Source organism: Zingiber officinale, chromosome 7A (assembly GCF_018446385.1).
Source record: "Zingiber officinale cultivar Zhangliang chromosome 7A, Zo_v1.1, whole genome shotgun sequence".
Taxonomy (NCBI): domain Eukaryota; kingdom Viridiplantae; phylum Streptophyta; class Magnoliopsida; order Zingiberales; family Zingiberaceae; genus Zingiber; species Zingiber officinale.
In genome coordinates, this window is record NC_055998.1 from 4,685,117 (window position 1) to 4,707,450 (window position 22,334).

A 22,334-nucleotide genomic window follows, 5' to 3' on the forward strand; every position below is an offset into this window, starting at 1 on the left:
CTTCTTAAATAGTTCGCTGGAGGAATCATCTTAGGATTTTTTTCAATTTTAATGTCTGATGAGAGGAGACTTTGGCGGCAAGGTTATTCTCACAAGTTGGCGTTTCAGAAAAGGGTTTATCTTTTTCTACTAATGAAGTTGCTTAGAAGGCCCATCATGCATTATTGGTCTCCCGTCTTAAGAAAATGCCTAATCTGCAATTGTCATCTCTTTAATGCTGTTGATGACTGGTCCCTCCCCTCAGCAGTGCTTCACAAACATGTGGATCTGACTGGGTTCTTATGCAAATCTGACTCGGCAAAATCTTAGATCCTGGTCCCCGTATCAAATTCTACTTCACAAGGGTCGTGTCAACGGTTGGACGTTTTCTCTAGCATCTTCAGAATCTCCGTCAAAGGAACTTGTCTTGCAACTTACATGATCCACTTGCTTGGTGACCTTTCACTGTCACAAACTGTACCCTACTTCCTCCTATCCAAAGTCATGCATGACTATGAAGAAAAGTCGCCTTCCATGTATATTTGCACTCTGATTACTTAGCCACCATCATATTCCTGTATGGAGTCGACATCATCGTCAGTTGCATATCAATTTTTTTGAAAAAGCAAGCTAGTCAGCAACAGAGACATTCTGTTTAGCATAGCTGGTATTTCGTCCTCCCAATCTGTCTATATAAAGACTCCCTTCTTCTCTCTGATTTCCTCCCCTTCTCTTCTCCCTCTCTGCTTCTCTTTGTTTATGATTTACTGTCAAAAAGAAAGACAAATGAACGTCATGGTGGATTACTGCTGCGCTAGTCTTGTCCTGCTTCGATTCCTTAAGCATGCCGTCTTCTTATTATCTCTTGTAACGAAATGGTTCCTTTCCCCCTGCTACGACGCCTGGTGGCCTAATTCTTCTTCGCCGGAGAGAGACGGAAAAGGAACCGAGGCCAGGGAACGGCACCGCGCAGCCGCCCGGGCTGTGCGGACGGCCCTTGGGGTCGCCACCTACGGCGAACTGGTGGCCGATCAGGAAGCGGCGGGCTTTTGCGCCGTGTGCCTTTGCAGGGTGGGGCCCCGCGACCGCGTGCGCGAGCTGCGCAGCTGCCGGCACGTGTTCCACATGCGGTGCCTCGACCGATGGCTCGACCACGACGAGCGCCTCAGCTGCCCGCTCTGCCGCGCGACGCTCCTCGACCTGCGAGGGGCGTCGGTTCAGCCGCCGCCGCCGGCGCAGCCCAGCTGGGCAGTCGAGCGCCTGCTATACCTATTCGGGGATGACGTCCTCCTGGCTGATCCTCATCAGTCATAGCTTCGCCTGCTGCTTCGTGCCCCTTTTTTATTGGCTGCTGGGGGGAATTTCTGTCGATATGTCATTAACCTTAGATTGTAGTGGTGTACAAATTTTGCTTGTTGGTGGGGAAGAAATTGGGAGACCCAAGTTGGGAAGCTGGTATCTTCCACAAGGCCTCTGACAAACAAATAGAGCATTTTTGGGGCTAGTAACTTCCCTTTACGTTTGTTGGAGTGTAGATCTTTACCTGCAAATGAAACGATTTGAATGTTGTTGTTATAGAATGCACTTACCATGATGATAAATGGTCATGACAAACTCAATGTAGTGCTACATCACGAAATAATCTGTCTTGAGGAGAACTTCAAATGTCGAACAACATTGCTTTTAAAAATTAATGATGGATACAAGCCACTCAGTTAAGCTTCGAATGAGAGAATCCAATTCAGAGCAAATGCCACAAGTGGCTCAAATGTCTCGATTGAAAACTTTTTCTGCTCTTCAGATAGTTTTAATTTGTGAAGAGCAAGTAGCAAAGCCTGTGAATAGAGAATAATGATATCAACACTCTATCTAACATATTCAAAGAATACCACAATGACTAGATTCCCTATTTAGAAGACATTCACATACAGTTTGATGTCTGTGGACAGGTGGCTTCATTTTTAGTGTTCCATATTCAATGCTAGCAGCACTAAATGAATGCCCTCCAACCGTGTATGCAGCCTAATTTTAAAGAAGAGAACAAGACAATTTAAAACTGCAAAATATAGGAGGAGAAATAATTTCATATCACTCTTTGGAACACCATATGCAAGATAAGCCTGCATTTGATGACAGAAGAATGGTCAAATCCTTCTTGCCTACATTACACTATTTCTTTTAAAAACAAGTCAGCATATTGCATATGTCCCAGGTAGCTTACGTGCATGATCAGTGCGTTGTATAAGTTTATCCAAAGTGCCAATTTCTCGTTGCCGGTAAGGTGAACTGGGTTTTCTTCTGCTAGTTGCTCAATCAGTGATCTGCCTAATCCAAGGATATATTAGTATGGCAAAGAAAAATCAAACCAATTATTGATGCTTAGAGTCAATATCTTTGATTGCAATTACATTGCAAAATGAGACTATTTCAGTGACTCAAGTCTTGGAAGCATGGCCAATAAATACTGAATAGTAAGGTAGCGCCTTACACATGTTCAATGACTTGCCCTCGAATCCATGAGAGAGTTATGAATACACAGTTGGTAACAAAAAAATGTATTGTCCATATTTGGTGAAGATTATTCAGCCCAACACAATTTTCCATGGCAATGTAAGGATCAAATATAGATCCTGTAGCTAAAATGTCTTTATTATATTGCTGACCAATTTGAGGACTGTCTACCCATGAAGAAATTGATGATTCAGATATTGAACAATGTGATGAAATTGAAAAGTTATCCGCCGGTGAGGAAGGAAGACGAACAATGTCAGAGGACATTCGAGATGATACCGTAGAAACATCAGCTAATGAGATAAAAATATTTTTCATACAACGGACTATTTCTTTAGCTAGCTGATTGGGATGATTCCAAAGGTCTTTAATGGGGATCTGTTTTCTGAAAATTTCAGTTGGCACAACCTGACAGAATTCTTTCTCTGGTAACTTCTCTTCTTGATCAAACATGCTGCTAGTGTCCTGACAAAATCATCACCTATTACAAATTATAGTCCAACACAAACCTATGAAACACAAAATAATTTAAATTCATTAGCTGTTTATTGCCACCTCCAATTTGGAGATCAATAGAAAAAAGTGCAGTGCTACTTATGCCAATCAATACAAATTTTATTAAGGGTACGATCTTGTGGGGTTTATTGTATACAATTCCTATTAACTTGCATTACAATTCATACTTCTAATTGGCAAAATTTACAAGTACACATTTTGTTCGTAGAATAAAATAGTTCATACTTGTTATGACTAAGCTAGACCAGTAGATTCTGTTATATGTAGTACACTACTAGTAGCTTTGTGCAAAGTTTTCGGTCATTATATGAAACATATAATGTAAGCCTATTAGAAGAGTGCAACCATTTGATGTGAATGACATTGAAAAATATTCTTCTAAATCTATGTAGCAAAAAAGAATAATTAATATGCCATTTCAAAAATCAATTCAAGATTAGGTTACAGATGCAAAATAGAAACGTTTGATTGAAATGCCAATTTATAGTATTTTTTTTTTTTTTTAGCAAAAGTTAATTTAACTCTTCTATATTTCTTGGGAAAAAAAGACTACTGAAAAAGAACAAAAGGATTACGTTTGCTGCATTTTTAGCAGGGGCGAATTTTGATGGCTGTGCAGGCAATTGTTTTAGCTGATACTCAGTAAGTCTTCTTTCATTTCTTTCTTGAATAAGCTGAAAATGCAAAGAGGTCATCTCTTCCTCTAATCTGGAAATAGTCATCTCTAATGATGGTGTATTGGACAGCAAATCCTGTGCCTATGCATCATAAAATACATTGGAATATGAAACTGGGAATAACTAACAACAAAATGGAAATGCATGCTATACATTGCACCCATTTGAAGTAGTAAAATTCTGAAGTAGTAACAACTCGTTGGAATATTGCTATAGAAAATATGGTCATATAGATGTAATTCAGAGGAAGATTGCTTTTTATCTAAGGATCTAAAAAAAAGACTACATCCAGGTAGATTGTTGCTGATTTCATGTTTCTTTGGGATTTTTCAAAATAAAAGTGTTTTCTAAAAAGGGTTTTAAAACTTGGACAAGAGAGAAGTGAGAACTTTAGTCCAACATTTAAATTCTAGGGCAAGTTCAAGACATTTAAATATAAATGTACTCATAAAATTATGTCTTTGAAAATATGGAGTTTGTGGAAGCACCATATGTTGCACCATATAAATGTTCCAGCAGAAACCTTCTACCTCCCTTAAAACAAAGCTCTCCTTCCAGCAGCAACCTTCTACCTCCCTAAAAACAAAGCTTTGGTAATTCAATGTGTGCACTCTTATGAGTCGATTTCAGTTACCTTGTTTCACATATCCAATAGGAAATTTGACCCCAATTGCACACCATGGATCGGGATGATAAATAAATCCACAAAAATGTGACTATATGCTACAATATGGTACAACATATTGCTATAAGTGTACCTGCTATCATTCTGATTCACTAGTGATTACCTCAAGTGGTCAACCCATCATTCCGATCCACCGGCAGTTATTACAAGCGGATAAGTCATCATTCCAATTTGCTGGCAATCATTTCTCAGCATCTCCTATCCTCAATGAACAATTGAAAACATTGCCCAACAGACGCACAGAGGATTGCTATGAAATTTGTCGAAGATATCAATGCAGAAGACGTGAGAGAAAAAGATGAATTCAGTTGACATATTTTTGCATTGGTGTGAAAATATATAACTATTTTAATCAATTAACTATCCTCAAATGTATAATCTCGTCATAAAAATCACAAAATATTGAAATTTATTTATCTGAGAATATTTAAGAATTATAATACTTTGCTTCAAAATGTTAGTTTGCATGTTAAATGGATCTCAATAAGATCCAAGAACATACCTCATTTGGAAGGTATGACAAATCGGATAGTGTTACAGCAGCATGCTCCAAAGCATTTTCAAGGATGACATGCAATTCCATTTCTTCCTGCAACACTTGTTGGAGCGTATGAACCTAAAACATCATATCAAGGTAAATCTAATATAGTAAAAAGAGAGAGTTCTATTCTTAGTGAAGCTGAAAAAAGAGGCTCCATATAAATATTTGACATAAATTCAACCAAAACATTTTTCTCTATCAAGTATTTATCCCAATATCCTAAAACATTTGAGGAAAAAATATTGCTAGTTATATAATTGAAAACCTTATGAACTTAAGCTAGTTAGGATTGCAGCTAGTCTTTCATTGCTTCAAAAAAATATCCAAGTCAAATTTGGTTGGATCAATCAAGTGTAGGGCTTGTATTACTCCAGCTCAGTTAGCCCCCCACCCCACCCACTCCTCCACTTGTGTTAGACTGTCAATGAACTTACAAAGCGGGTTCTTTGCTAACAATCTAAAATTATTTTATTTAAAAACATAATTTATTCAAGCCAAATTGAACCACTAGATTCACCTAATTGAAAAGATTTAATAAACTGCATATGATAAGTTGGCAATTATCCTACTGGCAAGATCACAATACAAATGAGGTCAATAGAGATTGATGATGAGCTTCCAAAAGGAGATAGTAGCAACATGAAAATTTTCATCGTGCATTGGCTATGACATATTATAATCATTATGATAAATGTACTTGAGAAGAATAAAGTGCACTTACTTCCTGTTCCAGTTCAAACCTAGAAGAATGATTGGAGAAACTTCTATTACACAACATGATGCTTCCAGCTTCTCCAAGATGATCTTTTTCCTAAAAAATATTACAAGCTTAGTAACTCGATAGGAATGCAACACTTCTCAAATTCAAAGTTGGATTACTTAGTAAAGCTTCAAAACCCAGCAGTAACCACTATCTATGATCAACAAACAAATCCATGCTTTTGTGTGTATATAATTTTTCAAGACAAAATCAATAATGGAGGAATTCTGATAACATGAAAGGTGTATTCAGTGGGAATTATTATTACGAAAAGAAATTTAGAATACAACAATTTTACTCTATTATGTAAAACACAAATGATGATCTATTATCTGAAGGTGATCATACAATAGTCAGTTTAGAGCCAAACATCATGAGGAAAATTAATGCTACCATCTGATATGGGATTTGGAGCATATAAGTCACCAGAATGATTGCTATTACTGATGTTAAACCAATAGGTACCCAAAAATTGCATTTTTTCATTAAAGTTTTAAGTTTATTCAAGTGGTAATCTGATATCAAAATCAAGCATAGATTAACACATACTGATTCCAGGTCTAAAATAAAAAATGGTGGAGTCCAGGTTAAAAATCTATAAGTTGAGTTTGGTGGTGTGGTTCACTTTATTTTGCATCAACGCGAAGTGCTATATCTTGAAAATTAAACACCAACCTGCAATCGATACGAGCACCTATCTATCCTGAAATCATCTTGGGGGTCATGATTTTTTGTGGGTTTTGAGCAGTTCTCAGAAATTGAGTCTTTTCTGCTTTGGGAAAAAAAGGAGCTTAGCATAGCATTGGTACAAGTAAACAGAGAATAAACAGAACCATCATGTGATTACATGTTCATTTTGCATCTCAGAGCAGGCCGGTCGCGCATTCTACTACTATTGAACAATGTAAAACCAACAAGCCAGTTAAATCACTCTTGTATTCTGTCTATGCCTGCCCAGCAATAGTAATAACAAGGAAAACATATCAGTGAAGAACTCATACATAATATGATAGTTTGTCATATGCCTCTTTCGGAACCTAGTGGATGTTACAGTTTGAAATTATGCATATAAAATAATAAAGCATCATCTCCCATATCTTCGGTTCGTAGAAATTAAAACACAGTAAGTCCTCGTAAGCACTAATGCTATGTTTCCTCTATCTGATTTCTAATGGCAAAAGCCCCCCAAAAAAGACCTCCTTTTACTCCGTTTTGACCTTGCCCATTCTAATTACACAAGTAGCATAGCATTGGTATTAAGCTTTTTAATTAATAGTTATTTAATTTAGCAGTAAGTGAGTTTCATCAGGACATTTTTGATTAAAAATTAAGAAAAAACAAAATCTTATAGGAAAATCAGTATAATTTATTGTTGGCGGGAAACGTGCGTGTCCATATATATGATTCAGTAGGTGGGATAGCAAGGGCATTAAAAATAGTAAAATCACAATCATAGCAACTATGTATTACATACGCCTAATTATATTGGTCAATGATCTTAATAAATTTCATAATCCAAGTTGTCTTCTAACTTCTTCTCTGATACACGTTTGTTGAGATTTAGTGAATCACGTCACAACCTTGCACCGACCAATCAGAATGCGCGAAGCTACGAAGGCATAGATTTGAAAATAATATCTAGATTTGACATTTTTTTTCCTCCAAACAATATTAAAATGGAAATTTTACAGTGGCATCTCAATCATCGAGATTAATTTAGATTATTTAAAATGTATTTATTTTTATTAAAATATCTTTTATCAATATTTTAATTCTTTAAAAACTATTTTTATTAAAATTAGTCAGAATGTAGACGTCCATTTTGCAATTGCGGGACTTGAGCCGTCTCGTGAACAACGCAATCTCGACTCCAGAAACATACGAGTTTTCTTCCCGCCACAACTGGAAGCCTGGACCCACACTTCCCTGGACTGGTGCCATTCGGGGTTCGAGTTGTGGGGATACTCTAATTTGTCAAAAAATGAGATACGGTCGGGCCCACGACAAAAGTAATTACATCGGGCTGTTTCCATCTCCTCCCTGTTCCGACGCGTGGAAGTCAGTAAAATTTATTCAAATAAAATAAATTTACTCCGAAGACGGCGGTTTTTCTCCCCGAGGCACAACAAAACCCTATAGAAGACTTGCTTTCCACTCCATCGTCGGCCTTCCATCTAATCTGCGAGGCTCGAGGAAGGCGTAGATCGGCGCTGTTGAAGAAAGTGCTCCAGATTCATCGTAGGCCATGATTTTGATTTAGTAATTTCTTCGTTTATTTTTTTTCTCCGTGTTCTCCAGAAAGGTAGCGTTTTGCTTTTCTTACCTTTGGAGGATTGGTGAATAGTCGATTTTGTTTTTTTCCCCAAGCTTCTATCGCAAAGTAAAGGTAGTTTAGCCAGTGCTATGGTTTGCGAGCCGAGTAAATAGCAAAACTGGGGGAAAAAATATAATATTTAATGAAAAAAAACTCCATTTTCCCCTGTCTTCTGCTTCTGTACTAGTTGTTATTTTCGGCTGTTAGATCAGGGATGGAAGTTTAAGGGAGTAGAGTCCCTAACAAGTCAAATGCGGGTCTTTCTTGACTCCGGATTAGTGGGATATTGGTCGGCGGGTGTGAGATAAAAAGTTTTGATGACTGACAGTTCGTCAGGAACCCATGTGCTACTGTGTAGAGCAATGTCGGAAATGACCTTTCTCGGTGGACGGTGGATTCGTGGTGACCAATCAAATAAAATTTAATTTTTCTTTTTCAGCCCCTCGGAAAATTGACTTGCTTTTTCAGAATCTAAATAGTCCTTTGCAATTTGTTTCAAGTTACGAGTATATGTATGGCATCCAAACTTAGAAGAGTGGTGCATTATTTATGGAGACTCCGGGTGGAAGGGAGAACAGCACATTTTGGGTTAAGTAAAGAATATCATGATTGCTCCTGAATGCATGTTGGTTACGTCTTTCGTCTTGAAGTGTAGATAGGTTACCATGTTGAAGAACAGGAGTCTTCGGTGGTACTAAGCTAGAGTGGTAGGCTAATAAAACGGGTACTTTGGATTGTTGGATAGAATAAATTCTGTAAAGGAGAGAATAAAATCATTAAAGGTTGTTGTTTATGTCGGAGTAGTAATCCACATGTGTGATTCATGGCAAAAGCTTAGTCAATTATGACGGCTAGGTGCTCCTTAATCTGGGGGTATTCTCTTCTTTTGTTTGAATTGAAATGAACTTCTAAGATAATTTTCATGCTTGGAAGTTGAGTTTTACAAAACTAGCTAACGTTTACTTGAATAGATTTTGGGCTGTTCTAACCTCCTTGTAGAGCTGCAAAAAGTTTCGGTTGCAGATTGTTTCATCTAAACTTGGTCTGCTTTCCATAATTCTAAGAGGTAAAAGTAGTGTGCTTCATTTATGCATCTATGCAAATCTGACATGACAGATGTTTGTAGATAGGATGTTTTTCTTTGATATGTGGTGCTAAGATTGAACACGTCTGCTCATTATATGACAGTTATCCATCAATATCATAAAATACCTTGATTGAATTGTGGTTTCTGATTTTTTTTTTTTTGAATTCATTTGGCTTGATTAACTACCTCAAGGCTTCAAATGAGTACTTAAACATTTCATGCTGCAGGATAGTTATTCAGAGTTGTCTTTCCTGTAAATAGTCCCTCTTGGATGGATTGGACTTCAGTGGCTCCTTTGCCGTGGGACTACAGTTGCTTGCCTCTTGTCAGTGGAAAAGAAGATGAGAATCTAAAACCTATCCAACAACTTGACCGAGTCTATGATCCCCATTGGACTACCAGTTACTGGAATGACAATGGATCAGTATATTCATCCAGCAATACTGAATTTTCTGGTTCAGAAATAGGTAAATTTCAACCAAAAAGCTTCTTGTCAGTATCTATTGGTCTACCGTCCAAGGCAGGAACCATAACACCGCAATCAACCTTAGCTTTAGTGAAACAACCTCCTGAGAGCTTGAAGGAGAATAAAGACGTGGACAGGGTGGACGCCAGCATTCTTCATAGGGTAGTGGTTCCATGTAGTAGTAAGAAACCTCTTATTAGTCCTAAGATCTGCAAGGGGACGTATTTGGAAGGTATGTCTGAAGAAAGCAACATAGATTCTTCTTATTTGGTGTCCATGAACCTCTCCAATGGTTTGGTTAAAAAAGTAAAGGCATCACAGCAGAACATAAAGAATTCATATTGCCAAGTTGATGGTTGTAATGCAAATCTCAGCAGTTGCAAAGACTATCACAGGAAGCATAGAGTCTGTGGAAGCCATTCCAAGGCTCCCAAGGTTATTATTGATGGGCAGATCTGCAGGTTCTGTCAACAATGTAGCAGGTAATGACTTAGCATAGCGCTTTTTATATCTAGTTAAACAATGAAATCAACTCATCGTAATCTAGAAATTGGGCATTGATCTAGTTTTTTTTTTTTAAGCTAAGAAAGTAAAGTTCTTAGGGAAGGGAGGGGTAGTTTAGATGGTCAATATTTTTCCAGTAAGATAAAAGAAGCTTATTTGTGCTTACATAATGGTACTTGGTAATTATTTGATCTGGAGAGTCTTGAGTATATTATTATATATAACAAAAAAAAATTCAAACTGATTGGTTGGTCTCATCCAATTTCTTAATTACTCATCTTCTGTATTAATATGATGATTATTTTATCTTTCAGGTTTCATAATCTATCCGAGTTTGATCAGAATAAACGAAGCTGCCGAAGACGCTTAATTGAACATAATGCTCGACGACGCAGACAATTTCCAAAGACAATTTCATTTGGTTCGGCCACATTTTCTTCATCAAGTTATGGTAATACTTTTATGACAATATTATTTATGGATATTTTTTATTTTTGATGACTAAGGCAACCTGAGAATACCCACACACACAACAAAAAATACTAGCTATCATCTACCAAGTCCATCAAATAACTTTGAGGATGCCGCTATGGGTGTGGTGTAGAGTAATAAAGCATTTAGGGGAACAAATAAGAGGATTCGAATACCACTAGAAACAAATATTTTGGAGGTGAGCCTTTGAGTGTGCATAAGTTGTTCTCCGGATTTATCTGATAGGTGAATCAGGTAAGGCCGTCTATCTCTAGGATTAGTCGGCAAAGCCCAGACACTTGAATTATCAAAAAATAAAAAATTATGAGGCTGGGTCTTAGAATGTCTCATTTAATTAATAAATTTTGATACATCGCTCAATGTAACTACTGAACCTGTGATGTTCCGAATTTGTCAATCATGACCTCAACTAGGTTCCTTTTCCAGTCATGTTATTTTTAATGAAAAATTCCACTCCAATTGTGCACAATTTTTAGAGAAATTTATTATTTGGCAGTTTCCTCAAAAATGTTGGTAATCATGGAAAACCAAGGAATAAACCTGGAGTAGAAACTCAAGTTAGTGGCTATAAGACAATCAAAATTATAAGAGATGAAATCAAATTTTACAGGTTAAGTATGAAATCATTCATAGGATGGCAATTGACCTATCCGCATGGTTATCCATACTGATTGTGGTTGCTGAATGCTGCCCAAGAATGTAAATGTGATTTTATGCTCCCATCTCATTTTGTGACCCTTGATCCAAACAAAATGTAATGAGAAGTTTTAGAACATCTCAAGTAATTTAGAAATTTTTATATTTTTATGTTATCTCACCTCGGTACCACCATGTTATGCTCCATTGAGCTGGATGAGAAAGAGAATTTTTCATGGAAGCCAAATTTTGCTGCATGGGTGTATTTTGTTAGCATCCTTCAATTTTTTTTTTCTCTCAATGTGAATATTTCTTTGTAAATCCCCTCTAGTTTTGATCCCTGAAAATTTTCTTCTGTCCATACAGATGATAGCTGGCAAACAAGTTCCATTGTTGGTCAGCTTTCTTTTGGTCAGGTGACAGATATGGACTGTCACAGATGGGCTGACTTAAGTGGTTTTGACCTCAGTCCTAATGGATGGGTAACTTCAAGTAGATTAGGAGGCGCTAATGGACAACTACATTTTCCCAATGCTGGAGTATCAAAAAACATGTTAACTGTTCACCATGATTTCAATAAGTTATTGCCTTTCAATGACATGAACGCTGAGTCATTCAATAAAGGTAATGGCATCAAACCTTGTCTCATCTGTTTGACTGAGAGCTTTTGAATTCCATCACTGCATTAATCTCCATCCACCCACTTAAATGCAGTTCTCTGAAATGCAAAACTTTTGACTTATGGTTGAATTACACATTCAACAACTACTAATTCCCACCTATGTCGTACTGCACAAAGAAAGTGTATTGACTTTCTTCGACACCTTTGAGATTCCTTTAACAAAGAAAGTTTAGCCATTAGTTTAAATATTTTGTTAGAAGCTAAAGAAATGTCGCATATCTTAAACACTAATTATATATTTATAATGAAGGCTTCTGACAAATGCTAATTGAATCTTGTTACATCAGATAAGATTTTGAATTTTGTTTATCTCGTCTGATACTATTTCATAGAGACATCAACATTAGAACCTATAGAAACCACGTCATAGGTAGACAGTGAGATCCAATAGTGATTGAAGAACTTGTTGGGGAGGTTGATCTCGAAAGCCTCAGCACAAATTGAAGGAGGCCAGCAGAGTTGCTGGATGATGATAAGCTGGCAGAAGCTTACACCATTCTGAAGAGGAAGTTATAGGGACAGAAGTCCTCTTCTTGTTCCTCTGCATCTTATTTTTCCTCCTTGTTTTGTTCTCTCTTCCTTCTGATTGTTTATTGGTTGCATCTCCTCCTAACGGTACAGAAAAATCCCCCAGAACACTATTGTTCCTTCAAGCATCCAGCACCAGCTGCAGCACAGGTATTTCAAACCATTCTTAGCATATGCTTTCAGGGGTCTTGCAAAAACATTGTTTTCTTAAATGAAATCATTTTCAATACAGTATCTTTTGTCATTGTTTTAAAAAAGTAGCATAGGAAGCCTCATCTTCCTCAGCGTATGTGGTGAGAGACTGTATCATATGTAGTATATTTGGCCTTCAATACTCAGGACTATGTGATCTATAGTCACATATGAGACATGTGCCACCCATACGGGGGCACCCAAAAAATCAAACTTCAAGTTCCTTCAAATCAATTTGGATTCAATCAAATATTACATTCCCTTGTCCCTTGTCAAGGGATAACGGACAACGAAACTCTTTTATAAGTTAGTTCTTGAAGATGGTAATTTGTTAATTCTCTTCAAGTGTTCAATTATATGCATGTTACTCAGATAATAATATGTTTTTACATTTTTTTATTAATATAGATTATGTATGGATTATATACATATTGTAGAAAATTAGTAATTGGATATTCCAATTAGTATAGTTTATGATATGTATTTTAAACGTTTTAGCATTATAAATTATTTTAATTTTTTAATGGCCACCTCACATACCCTTATATTTTTTGTAAGTAGGGTTGTAAATGAACCAAGCGTTCGTGAACAAGTTTGGTGTTTGGCTTGGTAAAAGCTTGTTTATGTTCGTTCAATATACATAAGATTAATTAAACAAACAAGCTTGAACAACTCGTTAAGCTAAACAAACAAGCTTGAACACATGTGTTCAGCTCGTTAACGTTCGTGAACAACGTTCGTGAACAATATTCGTGAACAACGTTTGTGAACAACGTTCATGAACAATTTCACAAACCATATTCATTAATAAAATTCTTTTTAATATGCTAAATAAACAATAAAATAAAATAAATAAATAAATTTAAATTATCAAGCTCAATAACCAATCAAACACCTAAAAGTTTCAAACAATCAAACAAGCTTGAATTGAGAGCTTGATAACATCTAAATGAACCAAGCTCGAACCAAGTTCAAGCCAAGCTTGAATTGAGAGCTTGATAACATCTAAACGAACCAAGTTCAAGCCAAGCTTCAAACAAGCTCAAGTTCATAAAAAATAAACCAAGCCAAGCTTGAACACTCATTTCAAAAGTTTGGTTCATTTTAAACTCGGCTCGGCTTGGTTACCTTATCAAACAAGCTTGAACACCCCAAAGCTTGGCTCGACTTGCTGTGAGACATCTGGTCAACACGGAACTTAATATTCTTTATACAATTTAAATTCTCTCTTTTGCCATATTGTCGGTATTAAGTTTGTTCAACTAGGCATTTTTATTTCCTGAGCTACTCCATTTCTTCTCCTAATTAGTGTGCCAATCGCTTTCTATTATGACATGATTTTAGTGGTGAGTACAGTTAGAAATTTGAGGTAGAGTAGTCCCACCCCCCACCCCCCACCTTTTTTTTTTTAGGTTTGTTTGTTTGAATTTGCATAACATCATTCCAACTTTTGAACTTTGCTAAATGATTATATATGAAGTCATTAACAACTATGATGTGCATGTTATAGTATTGTCACACAAGATAAGGAGTAACAAGACCCATGTATGAATTTTCCTATAGAGATGAAATAATTGTTCCAAAGTCCCAAAAGTGAAACATCTCTCAATGGGGGAATTGCATTTGGAATTTTAATGTAAAAAAAAAAATCTTCGCCAACATATGGCAACTTTCTACTTGCGCATGCTCATATTCCATCCCTATAAAAAAGTTCATAAAGAGACCAATAATAGGTTTTCTTGTCGGTAAATTGATTTTGTTGGAAGACACTATCATGATCTACATGTATGATCACACTTCTATGGATGATTAGCTACCATGTGGCTTTGTTGTCATCGTAGAGTATCCACAATCGTTGGAGCTCTTAGAGAGCTCCTTCGTTGCCACATCCACGCCATGTCAAAAGTAAAAAGGCCCACACATCTCTCCACTATCACAAAAAAAATCTCTCAACAACTCCTTCATGAGTCCCATGCTTTTCATTATATATATTTTTCATTTATCCTTCATATTTTATATTATATATAAATATTAGAGTACATCAAATAAAAAATATAAATTATAATAATATATAAAAATAAACTTAAACACATCTATTACAGACCACATCTCTGTTTAATTTTTTAAACTATTTTCTCATGCATATGAAGCTGTCCTGGTGTCATCTTACTAGTATCTTTCATAAGAATTTCATAATCCTTAAGAAAGATCTCGGCTTCCCACAAAATCTTTTTTTGCATTTGATATTCTTTAATATCTTGTCATTCTTTGTCGATGCTTTGTTCCACAGTGTTGCCCTCTCTGACTTTGGATTTGCCCATCCTCTTCGCCGCCTTTTGCCTTATCAGACGAATGTGGACTTCAGAGTCATCCACATCAACACTTGTATCTGGATTTGATGTTGAAGTGTTCCTCCTGATTCAGACGTCCTTGCCTTCTTGTTAGAGTAATGAACAACTGATTGTGGAGCATATGAGAACCCTCCACACATGCATATATTTGAAGTTTTTGTTATTGTTGTTGGCTTTTCACATATTCAGTGCGTTCTCCAACATATTCTCGTCATTCCAACCGCTTTGACGATGAGTATAAAAATTATTATAGGTTGCAGAAAATTCATTTACCATCGGTGCAAACCTATAGTAATGTGATTTTAGCCGCTGATAGCTTCTCATCATAGATCCAGTGGGCCGACGCTTGTTCTAATAAGTAGATATACGTTTTCAAAAGGTTTAATCCTTCTAGTCATTACTGCATCGGTGTTGATAATTGCCTATGACTTCTCAAGGACCACGTCTTCATTGAGAAACCAAAATTTTCATTTCGAATCATCTTTCTCCAATTCAACCTCATGCTCTTCTTGTGATGAGTATGGTGGCCACTAAGTTGCTAGAACAGATGATGGCGTTAGAGATTCTTTGTCGCTGATAGATGGGTCAATAGTAGCTCTTCTTGATTCATTCGAAAGTATGACTGATGGTTGAGTAGGAGAAAATATATAAGGAGAAGGCATTTCAAATTAGATGCCTATGACAGACCAATCTTGGTATGAATACATACCAAATGCAGTTGGGGTGGTGTTACTTGGATTCGTCAAAAAATTTTGAGAACTTTGGGAATTTGAAAATTTTGGAGGATATTGGGGAATATGAAATATTTTAAAAATTTGGAGGGTATTGTGTGTGAGAGAAAAAAATGAGGATATTGAATATTTGGAGGAATGCGAGTATTTTGAGAAGATGTATTTTCTTCCACATTTGAAGAATTCACAAGATTTGTAAAAAAATATTGAAATTTTCATCCATTTCAAATACAAATAGAGAATGAAAAGAAGAAATAAGAAGTAGAGAGTGAAGAGAATGATAAGATGAATGAAAAAAAAAGAGATTGAAGATGTATTTATAATTTTTTAAATTAAAAAATTAAATTTTGACCATTGACGGGATGCTATTTTTTTAATTTTTTGTTTTACAAATATTAAAAAAAATAAATTATTTTAATATTAACAAAAATTGATGAAGTGGCTCCGTAAACACCGAGCCGCTTTTTCAAAAAACACGAAGGAGCTCCCTCCTCCCACTATGGGAGGGAGCTCCTTCCGTGTTGCCACGTCAGGAGCTCCCATTGTGGATGCCCTTACAGTTAGTCGGTCATAAGAGTATATCTGTCATCTTTTGCACCTTTCATTGCCTATCAAATTAGTAAAGTTGCCTACTAGTGCTTCATGTTTGATTGATGACTTGCTTAATTTTTACCAATTTATGATCTTTAAAAAGCTAATGGAAATGATGGTTATGATTCATGTAATGTAGCATGCTATGCTATGTATTATATGCTTTAGATGAGTTACCTTTCCTTACATTCCAATTCAAATTTATTTTCTCTTCCAATTATGCACCTACTTCAAATGTAAACAACTATCCTTCATTGGCTATTTTTAGAGTTGATAGGATAACTAGTTATCTTAAAAGATTGAAGGAAAAAATTAATTTATATATTTACTTTATTAAACACTTCACCTTTCATGTGTGGATGAAGTCCTTCACTTGATTGGAATTTTTGGAGCCTCAACTTCTGGCTTTGATGTCATGTTAAAATTGATGGATTAACCATGTATCCTAAAAGTTGAGTATTCGGGTAAAGACCAGTTTGTATACATTATCTACTAGTGATGAAGTAGAGGTTTCATTAATGTTTGTTTCATAAAGCATAAAAATTTAGTTTGTAGCTATAGAATGCTCGGATTCTAACTGAAATCCTTTTTTCAGATAGTACTTTGTTTTTGTTTTTTTTTTGTAATTCAAGTTAACAACAGCACTCTACTTGTTCAAGTTTCTAATGGGTCTCATAAATCTTATTCCACAGATCCAGTAGCACCTGCTTGTGCTTATAAATTCAATGGAGCACCGAATCCGTGTGTTCTCTCTCTTCTGTCAACTGAATCTTGTTTTCCACACAAGGCACAATCGAATTTCGAGTTTGTGAACCCAATCAGTTTTGTAACAACTCAGACTAAAGAAACAGGCGGCATCTGGCAAGAACAGCAGCCACCGATCAGACTAGACATGCAAAACAATCTAAGCTAACTCTGGGACTTCCAATTACACAGGACGCCCAAGGAGTCCTTCGACTTCAATCGGATGTTATGAGCACTTTAAGGAGAGCCAATCTGAATGTTTTCTTGTAGATTGAGTGTATTGTACTGTACGTAGTCGTAGTTTCCACTTTATGATCCCATGTACTCGTCGTTTTGAAGAATCCTAGGTACTGGAAATTTTAACTTCAAATGATCGCCCATTATATCTTTTCAGATATCATCACCGGCTGCTGAATGGGTAAAAGTTTTATTCGACCGTCTGTGAGAAGCAGTTTTTTTTACTTGTCCTTAGTTTTGAATCGGGTTGAGCTCAGTCCATTCCAAGTTGAAAGAATATCACCTAATGCACAGTATAATGGATGGTTGTAATTGTGAACGAAAGGCTAATGGGTATGAAATATATTAAAGTTCAACATGCCTCCCATGTCAATCATTCCATCTGAAAATGATGGCAACCATTGTAAAAGAAACGATTGTATTCGATCATAACCATTCAGATTCAAACCATCGCTTGCATTTTAACGGCACACAGAAGCCACTGTTCATAAGAATAGAGAATACACAAATATAAGAATAATGTGTGACACCAGAGCTAACTGGATTTGGGAACTCATAACACTTACACAATCTAAATTGATATACATTGGTTTGTATCTATTCAACAGAAAGCCAAACTACTATTCAGACAGATGAGAACCAATTTACTCAGTACATTATTATCCATGAGCATATTTTGAACAATTTGCGTCCGTAAAAGGCAATTTGACCAAAAAAACTCATTTCAATAAGTTTTATCTGATCTATCTGCAGCCCAAAAATCTTCATTGCATGAAACACTTGTTACTTTCACTCACTAAAGCTTCAGTCAAAGGTCATTGACTGTATGCAACAACGAAACCGTGCTCTACGAACAGTATTCACAATCTCTTTTTCTGCACTCTCTAGCATTCCAACAATGTCGGAGAAGGAAGGGCGCACATCAGGATCAGGGTCCCAGCAATGGGTCATGATCTGACTAAGTGCAGGGAGGCAACCTTGCGGTATGATTGGACGTACTCCCTTGTTCACAACAGCAAATGCTGCCTGGACGGCTGTCATATTCTGGAAAGGGAGCATTCCAGTTATAAGCTCCCAGAGAACAATGCCAAAGCTGTACACGTCAACTTTCTGATTGTATGGTCTATGCTGTATCATTTCGCTGAGAACAATGGGTGTAGTTTAAGGGGCAAATTTAGTAGCAACCCATAGTGTAGGAACACAGAAACAAGTTGCAGTGAAAACAAAAGAACAAAAGTCAACAAAAAGGCCAGTAGTTTTTCAGATGTAGCTTTCTTAATCACAGAGCAATGCATAAACCATATCTTTTATACCTAGTTGGATAATAGGTTGAATATCAGTAAATATCCTATCTGGCAATAAAAAGTGTGCATTCAAGGGGAAACAACATCTTTGCTCCATATAAGACTAAAGAGAAAACATCTTGCCATTCTAGCCTCTAGTGTTCTTTCACTCACAAATTATCCACCATCCCTGATTCCTAACAAAAAGAGGATAAATATTTAAGGGCCTGAAACCAAATGGTCAGGTATTATCATTCTAATACATATTGTAAGTATGCTATTTAATCAACTGAAAATTCAATTCTGGAGGAATTTAGGGTATCCTTACCACCCAACCTACCAAGATATTCCAATTTACATCTAATCAAAATAGAAAGCATATCCGACGACTCTTCCTTAATTATTAATAATTCAATCTAGGTGAATTAATCAATCTTTGAATTTCATTGTTATTTATTATACTATTAAGGGCTGTGTGAACTACTCTAAGATGTTTGACTTCTCTATGGATAATCAAACTCAGGGAAGTAATCTAACAGCAAATATAATTTGCAATATTCCAAAGCCTTGGCTTCCTTAATCAAACTCAGGAAGTCTTTCTCAATTGAACAAAATCTTAGCCCAACTGCATAGAAGATCTCTTACCAAGCAGCAGCATATGAAGATTAAGCTTCATTATATAAATGATTATGCTACTGTAAATCATATATGAAGCAATATGAAGCATATCTACACATCCTAAATTAACCTAGAAAAGTACATGTATTCACAGTCGTAGTTGTTTTAGGCATTTCTTCGTATAGCACATCAATTAGACCAAACAAAAACATTTATCATGGAAGAGTTATACATATTTTGACTCTAATGGGCAATTCATGAGAACAGAAATCAATCAAAGAAATCATTACCACATTGAAGGAAAGATATTTCAGCCAAACTAAGATAGTATTTTTATTATGAATTGTCAGCAGTCACTAGCAAGAGCATTTTTTAGCTGAAAATTACCTAATTGGATCTAGATCGTTGATTCTTCCCTGTCCACGCACTTAATAACTCTCGTTCCTACTCTTACACTAGGTTATATGCTAAATACCTTTACTATCTTTATTGGTGTAATATCACTTTTTATACTCTGATATGGCAGTACAAAACTCTTGTCAACATACCTAGAATGAAAAAAAATATATCCTATCTTGTCAACAAATACAATTAATGATGAGAAAAAAAAACTTGTGTCCCTCAGTGAGAACTTCAATAGATGTTAAATGGTAAAAACTTATGAAAGGCCAACTTCACATACGGAGCCATCCACCGATAAGTTCCAGTTTCAGGTGTCATTCCTTCACTCTGGACCTCAATACGAGCAACCCCAAAGTCAGCAATCTTAATTGATTTATCTGAAAATATAAGTAGATTATCAGACTTAAGATCCCTGTGTATGAATCCCAAGCCATGAATATACTCCATCCCCTTAGCAACGTCTATTGCTTGCTTGACTGCCAGCTTTAGAGGCACTGATCTATTCTGCCTCTTCATAAGAAATTGCCTCACTGATCCACCCTTTGCATACTCTGTCACAATGCACCAGACCATCGGCTTCCTGCAGGCCCCAATAAATCTGACAATATTTGGATGTTTGAGATTTGCGAGCATCATAACCTCCTGCCTGAACTGCTGCTCCATGACCAATGCCCTCTCAAGATCATTCTCAGGCTTTTCCAGCAGCTTAATAGCAACATCTTGTCCATCATAAGTACCCTTGTAGAGCTTCCCAAAAGCACCCTGAGCAAAGGCCACCCCCATATTCAACTTCCTTAGATATAGGGTCCATTCATCATAGTTCACGAGAGACTCTGTAGGATACCGTGGGTCTATCAAGGTCTGAGCCAAAGCGTCTTCGTTCATAGCATGAGAGACCCTACCAGGTCTCAGCACGCTATGCCCCACGGAGAAATTGACACCCGGGAATAGACGGAGTCCAGTATGGTGAAGTATTCCAGTCCTAGAGTTGTTCGATCCGACACTGCTGTTTTCCAAGGACATGGCAGCCGACCCACCATCAATGCTCGTCTGAAGGCTTCTAACACTATCTATCGACATGTTAGAACCCTCATCCAGCTTTTGGTAAAATTCCATATCATAAAACCCATTCCCAACGACATTTCCTCCAACCCCGCCACCAATAATCGCAGCAAATTTCGATCCATCCGCCATTTTCTGATGAACCAAAGATCCGCGATTCAACTAACCACTTCAAATGCTTCTAAAAACCAAATAAATTTCCATACATTTCGAGCATCAAAGAGTTACCAAAACCTACAAATATGAATCCCCCGGTACGCAGGCGACACCTGTTATGCTCGAATCGAAAAAAAAGCATATCGGTCAAAATATTCCATGGAAGCACCTAAAGTTAAAACCTTTGTAAAAACTTCCGCTAATAATCGACAGGCGACAAAACAGCAAAAACTCGATCGAAGCATTGGAAGCACCGGGTGAGGACGAGGGATCTTGCAGGCGAACAAGGAATCCGGCTCACGAAGAGGGTCGAATGGAGTAAAAGAGATAAAAGAGAATTATTAGAATTGACCGGATCAAATCATCAAATCAAATCAAATTAGTTTTAAGATTATTCTAATAATTCTGTTATAATTATTAGAATAATTCTTAGAATAATTTTTAGAATTATTCTGTTATTTATTAATTGGTTAATTGACCGAGTACTTGTTTAAACCCTATATATTGTATTGTCTTGAGGGCAAGTATCAACAAAAACAATAAGATTAATTATTACTCTCCTATTTTATCTTCTTTCTATTCTTCTTTTAACATGGTATCAGAGCCATGATCCTTCGTTCCTTCGCTTCCTCTTAATTCTCCCTCACAAATCCTCTTCCCTTTCTTTTCTGCCGCCGTCCAAGACAAAAGAGGAGTTTCTTTCTTTTTTTTGAAATCCCAAAACAAGACGACAAAAAGGGGCTTCTCCTTTTGTGCTACCGCCGCTGTCCACCGAACGCCGACCAAACCTCGACGTCGACAACAAGTGGTTGCTCCAGCCAAGGCTTCTATTTCCTCCAAGAGGACTTTCTTTCTGGCGATCCAGTCTCTCTACAAGATAAGTTATTTTACTTTAGATGTCAAATACTCAACACTATCAAGGAGGCCAAAAACAAAATTCAGTCCGATGTCAAATTTGTCGCATCATTGGCCATATTGGATATCTATGCCCTAAAAGATTTGATTATTCTCGGGTAAAATGTCAAATTTGTCACATCATTGCTCATCCTGGAAATCTATGCCCTCAAAGATTTGCCTCAAATTTCATTGGTGGTTCTACAATCTCAAGACAACCGTCTATTTCACAAGCATATCCTAAAGCTTTCTCATCTGTGCCTACTTGCGGTAAAACTCCAGAGTTTTCATCTACTGATTGGTATATTGACACTGGAGCGACTCATCATGTCACATCGGATTATAATATCCTTACAGACGTAATGTCATATTATGGCTCAGATATGGTTCAAGTAGGCGATGGCTCAGGTTTGCAAATTGCTAATCTTGGAAATACATATATTCATTTATCTAATCGAACTTTTCACATGCGCAATATCTTTCATGTTCCATCTATCACTAAAAATTTACTTTCTACCCGTCAATTTTGTCTTGATAACAATGTCATTTTTGAGTTTCATCATAATCATTATCTTATAAAAGATAAAGAAACAAATGCTATTGTGTTTCATGGAAGAATCAAAAATGGCCTCTACTATCTTCAAAGTTCTTCAATCAAAGCTTTTGTTGGTGAACGCACAAATAAACCAGCTTGG

The 22,334-nt window shown here is 36.6% G+C and overlaps 4 protein-coding genes across 8 annotated transcripts; 2 read left to right on the top strand and 2 right to left on the bottom strand.

Moving 5' to 3' along the window:
* The first annotated feature begins 774 nt into the window (after positions 1-774).
* On the top strand, positions 775-1,293 carry LOC122002189 (brassinosteroid-responsive RING protein 1-like). The gene has a single exon (XM_042557275.1). The coding sequence runs from the start codon at positions 775-777 to the stop codon at positions 1,291-1,293; it is 519 nt and encodes a 172-aa protein (XP_042413209.1).
* Positions 1,294-1,694: 401 nt separating this feature from the next.
* On the bottom strand, positions 1,695-7,916 carry LOC122002193. The gene is made up of 9 exons (XM_042557278.1): positions 7,818-7,916; positions 5,631-5,720; positions 4,871-4,984; positions 3,582-3,764; positions 2,811-2,955; positions 2,201-2,304; positions 2,040-2,099; positions 1,909-2,001; positions 1,695-1,814 (listed from the first exon to the last, which is right to left on the bottom strand). The coding sequence occupies exons 1-9, from the start codon at positions 7,914-7,916 to the stop codon at positions 1,695-1,697; spliced, it is 1,008 nt and encodes a 335-aa protein (XP_042413212.1).
* Positions 7,783-17,382, top strand: LOC122000814 (squamosa promoter-binding-like protein 12). 5 transcript variants are annotated; one of them, XM_042555278.1, is made up of 7 exons: positions 7,806-7,907; positions 8,955-9,049; positions 9,298-10,018; positions 10,355-10,491; positions 11,535-11,792; positions 12,472-12,528; positions 16,936-17,382. In XM_042555278.1, exons 3-7 carry the CDS (start codon positions 9,342-9,344, stop codon positions 17,154-17,156), a joined length of 1,350 nt encoding a protein of 449 aa, XP_042411212.1. In that variant the 5' UTR covers positions 7,806-7,907; positions 8,955-9,049; positions 9,298-9,341; the 3' UTR covers positions 17,157-17,382. The 5 variants fall into 5 exon arrangements, with proteins under 5 accessions (XP_042411210.1, XP_042411212.1, XP_042411213.1 ...); XM_042555277.1 differs by lacking the exon at positions 7,806-7,907 and adding an exon at positions 8,580-8,856; XM_042555276.1 differs by lacking the exon at positions 8,955-9,049 and having other exon boundaries at positions 7,783-7,907.
* Positions 17,383-17,971: 589 nt separating this feature from the next.
* On the bottom strand, positions 17,972-20,839 carry LOC122000816 (serine/threonine-protein kinase STY13-like). Its single transcript, XM_042555281.1, has 2 exons — positions 19,808-20,839; positions 17,972-18,365 (listed from the first exon to the last, which is right to left on the bottom strand). Exons 1-2 carry the CDS (start codon positions 20,719-20,721, stop codon positions 18,029-18,031), a joined length of 1,251 nt encoding a protein of 416 aa, XP_042411215.1. The 5' UTR covers positions 20,722-20,839; the 3' UTR covers positions 17,972-18,028.
* Between the last annotated feature and the right edge of the window lie 1,495 nt (positions 20,840-22,334).

Bases quoted from the DNA above. Each gene is read 5' to 3' on its own strand.
- LOC122000816 (XM_042555281.1), bottom strand. From the start codon at position 20,721: ATGGCGGATGGATCGAAATTTGCTGCGATTATTGGTGGCGGGGTTGGA. The intron at 18,366-19,807 runs GTATGTGAAGTT...CATTGTTCTCAG, and splicing joins ACTTATCGGTGGATGGCTCC to CGAAATGATACAGCATAGAC.
- LOC122002193 (XM_042557278.1), bottom strand. From the start codon at position 7,916: ATGGCCTACGATGAATCTGGAGCACTTTCTTCAACAGCGCCGATCTAC. The intron at 3,765-4,870 runs GTATGTTCTTGG...TATGATGCATAG, and splicing joins TGTCATACCTTCCAAATGAG to GCACAGGATTTGCTGTCCAA. The intron at 1,815-1,908 runs GTATGTGAATGT...CTCTATTCACAG, and splicing joins CTGTCCACAGACATCAAACT to GCTTTGCTACTTGCTCTTCA.
- LOC122002189 (XM_042557275.1), top strand. From the start codon at position 775: ATGGTGGATTACTGCTGCGCTAGTCTTGTCCTGCTTCGATTCCTTAAG.
- LOC122000814 (XM_042555276.1), top strand. From the start codon at position 9,342: ATGGATTGGACTTCAGTGGCTCCTTTGCCGTGGGACTACAGTTGCTTG. The intron at 10,492-11,534 runs GTAATACTTTTA...CTGTCCATACAG, and splicing joins ATTTTCTTCATCAAGTTATG to ATGATAGCTGGCAAACAAGT. The intron at 12,529-16,935 runs GTATTTCAAACC...CTTATTCCACAG, and splicing joins CAGCACCAGCTGCAGCACAG to ATCCAGTAGCACCTGCTTGT.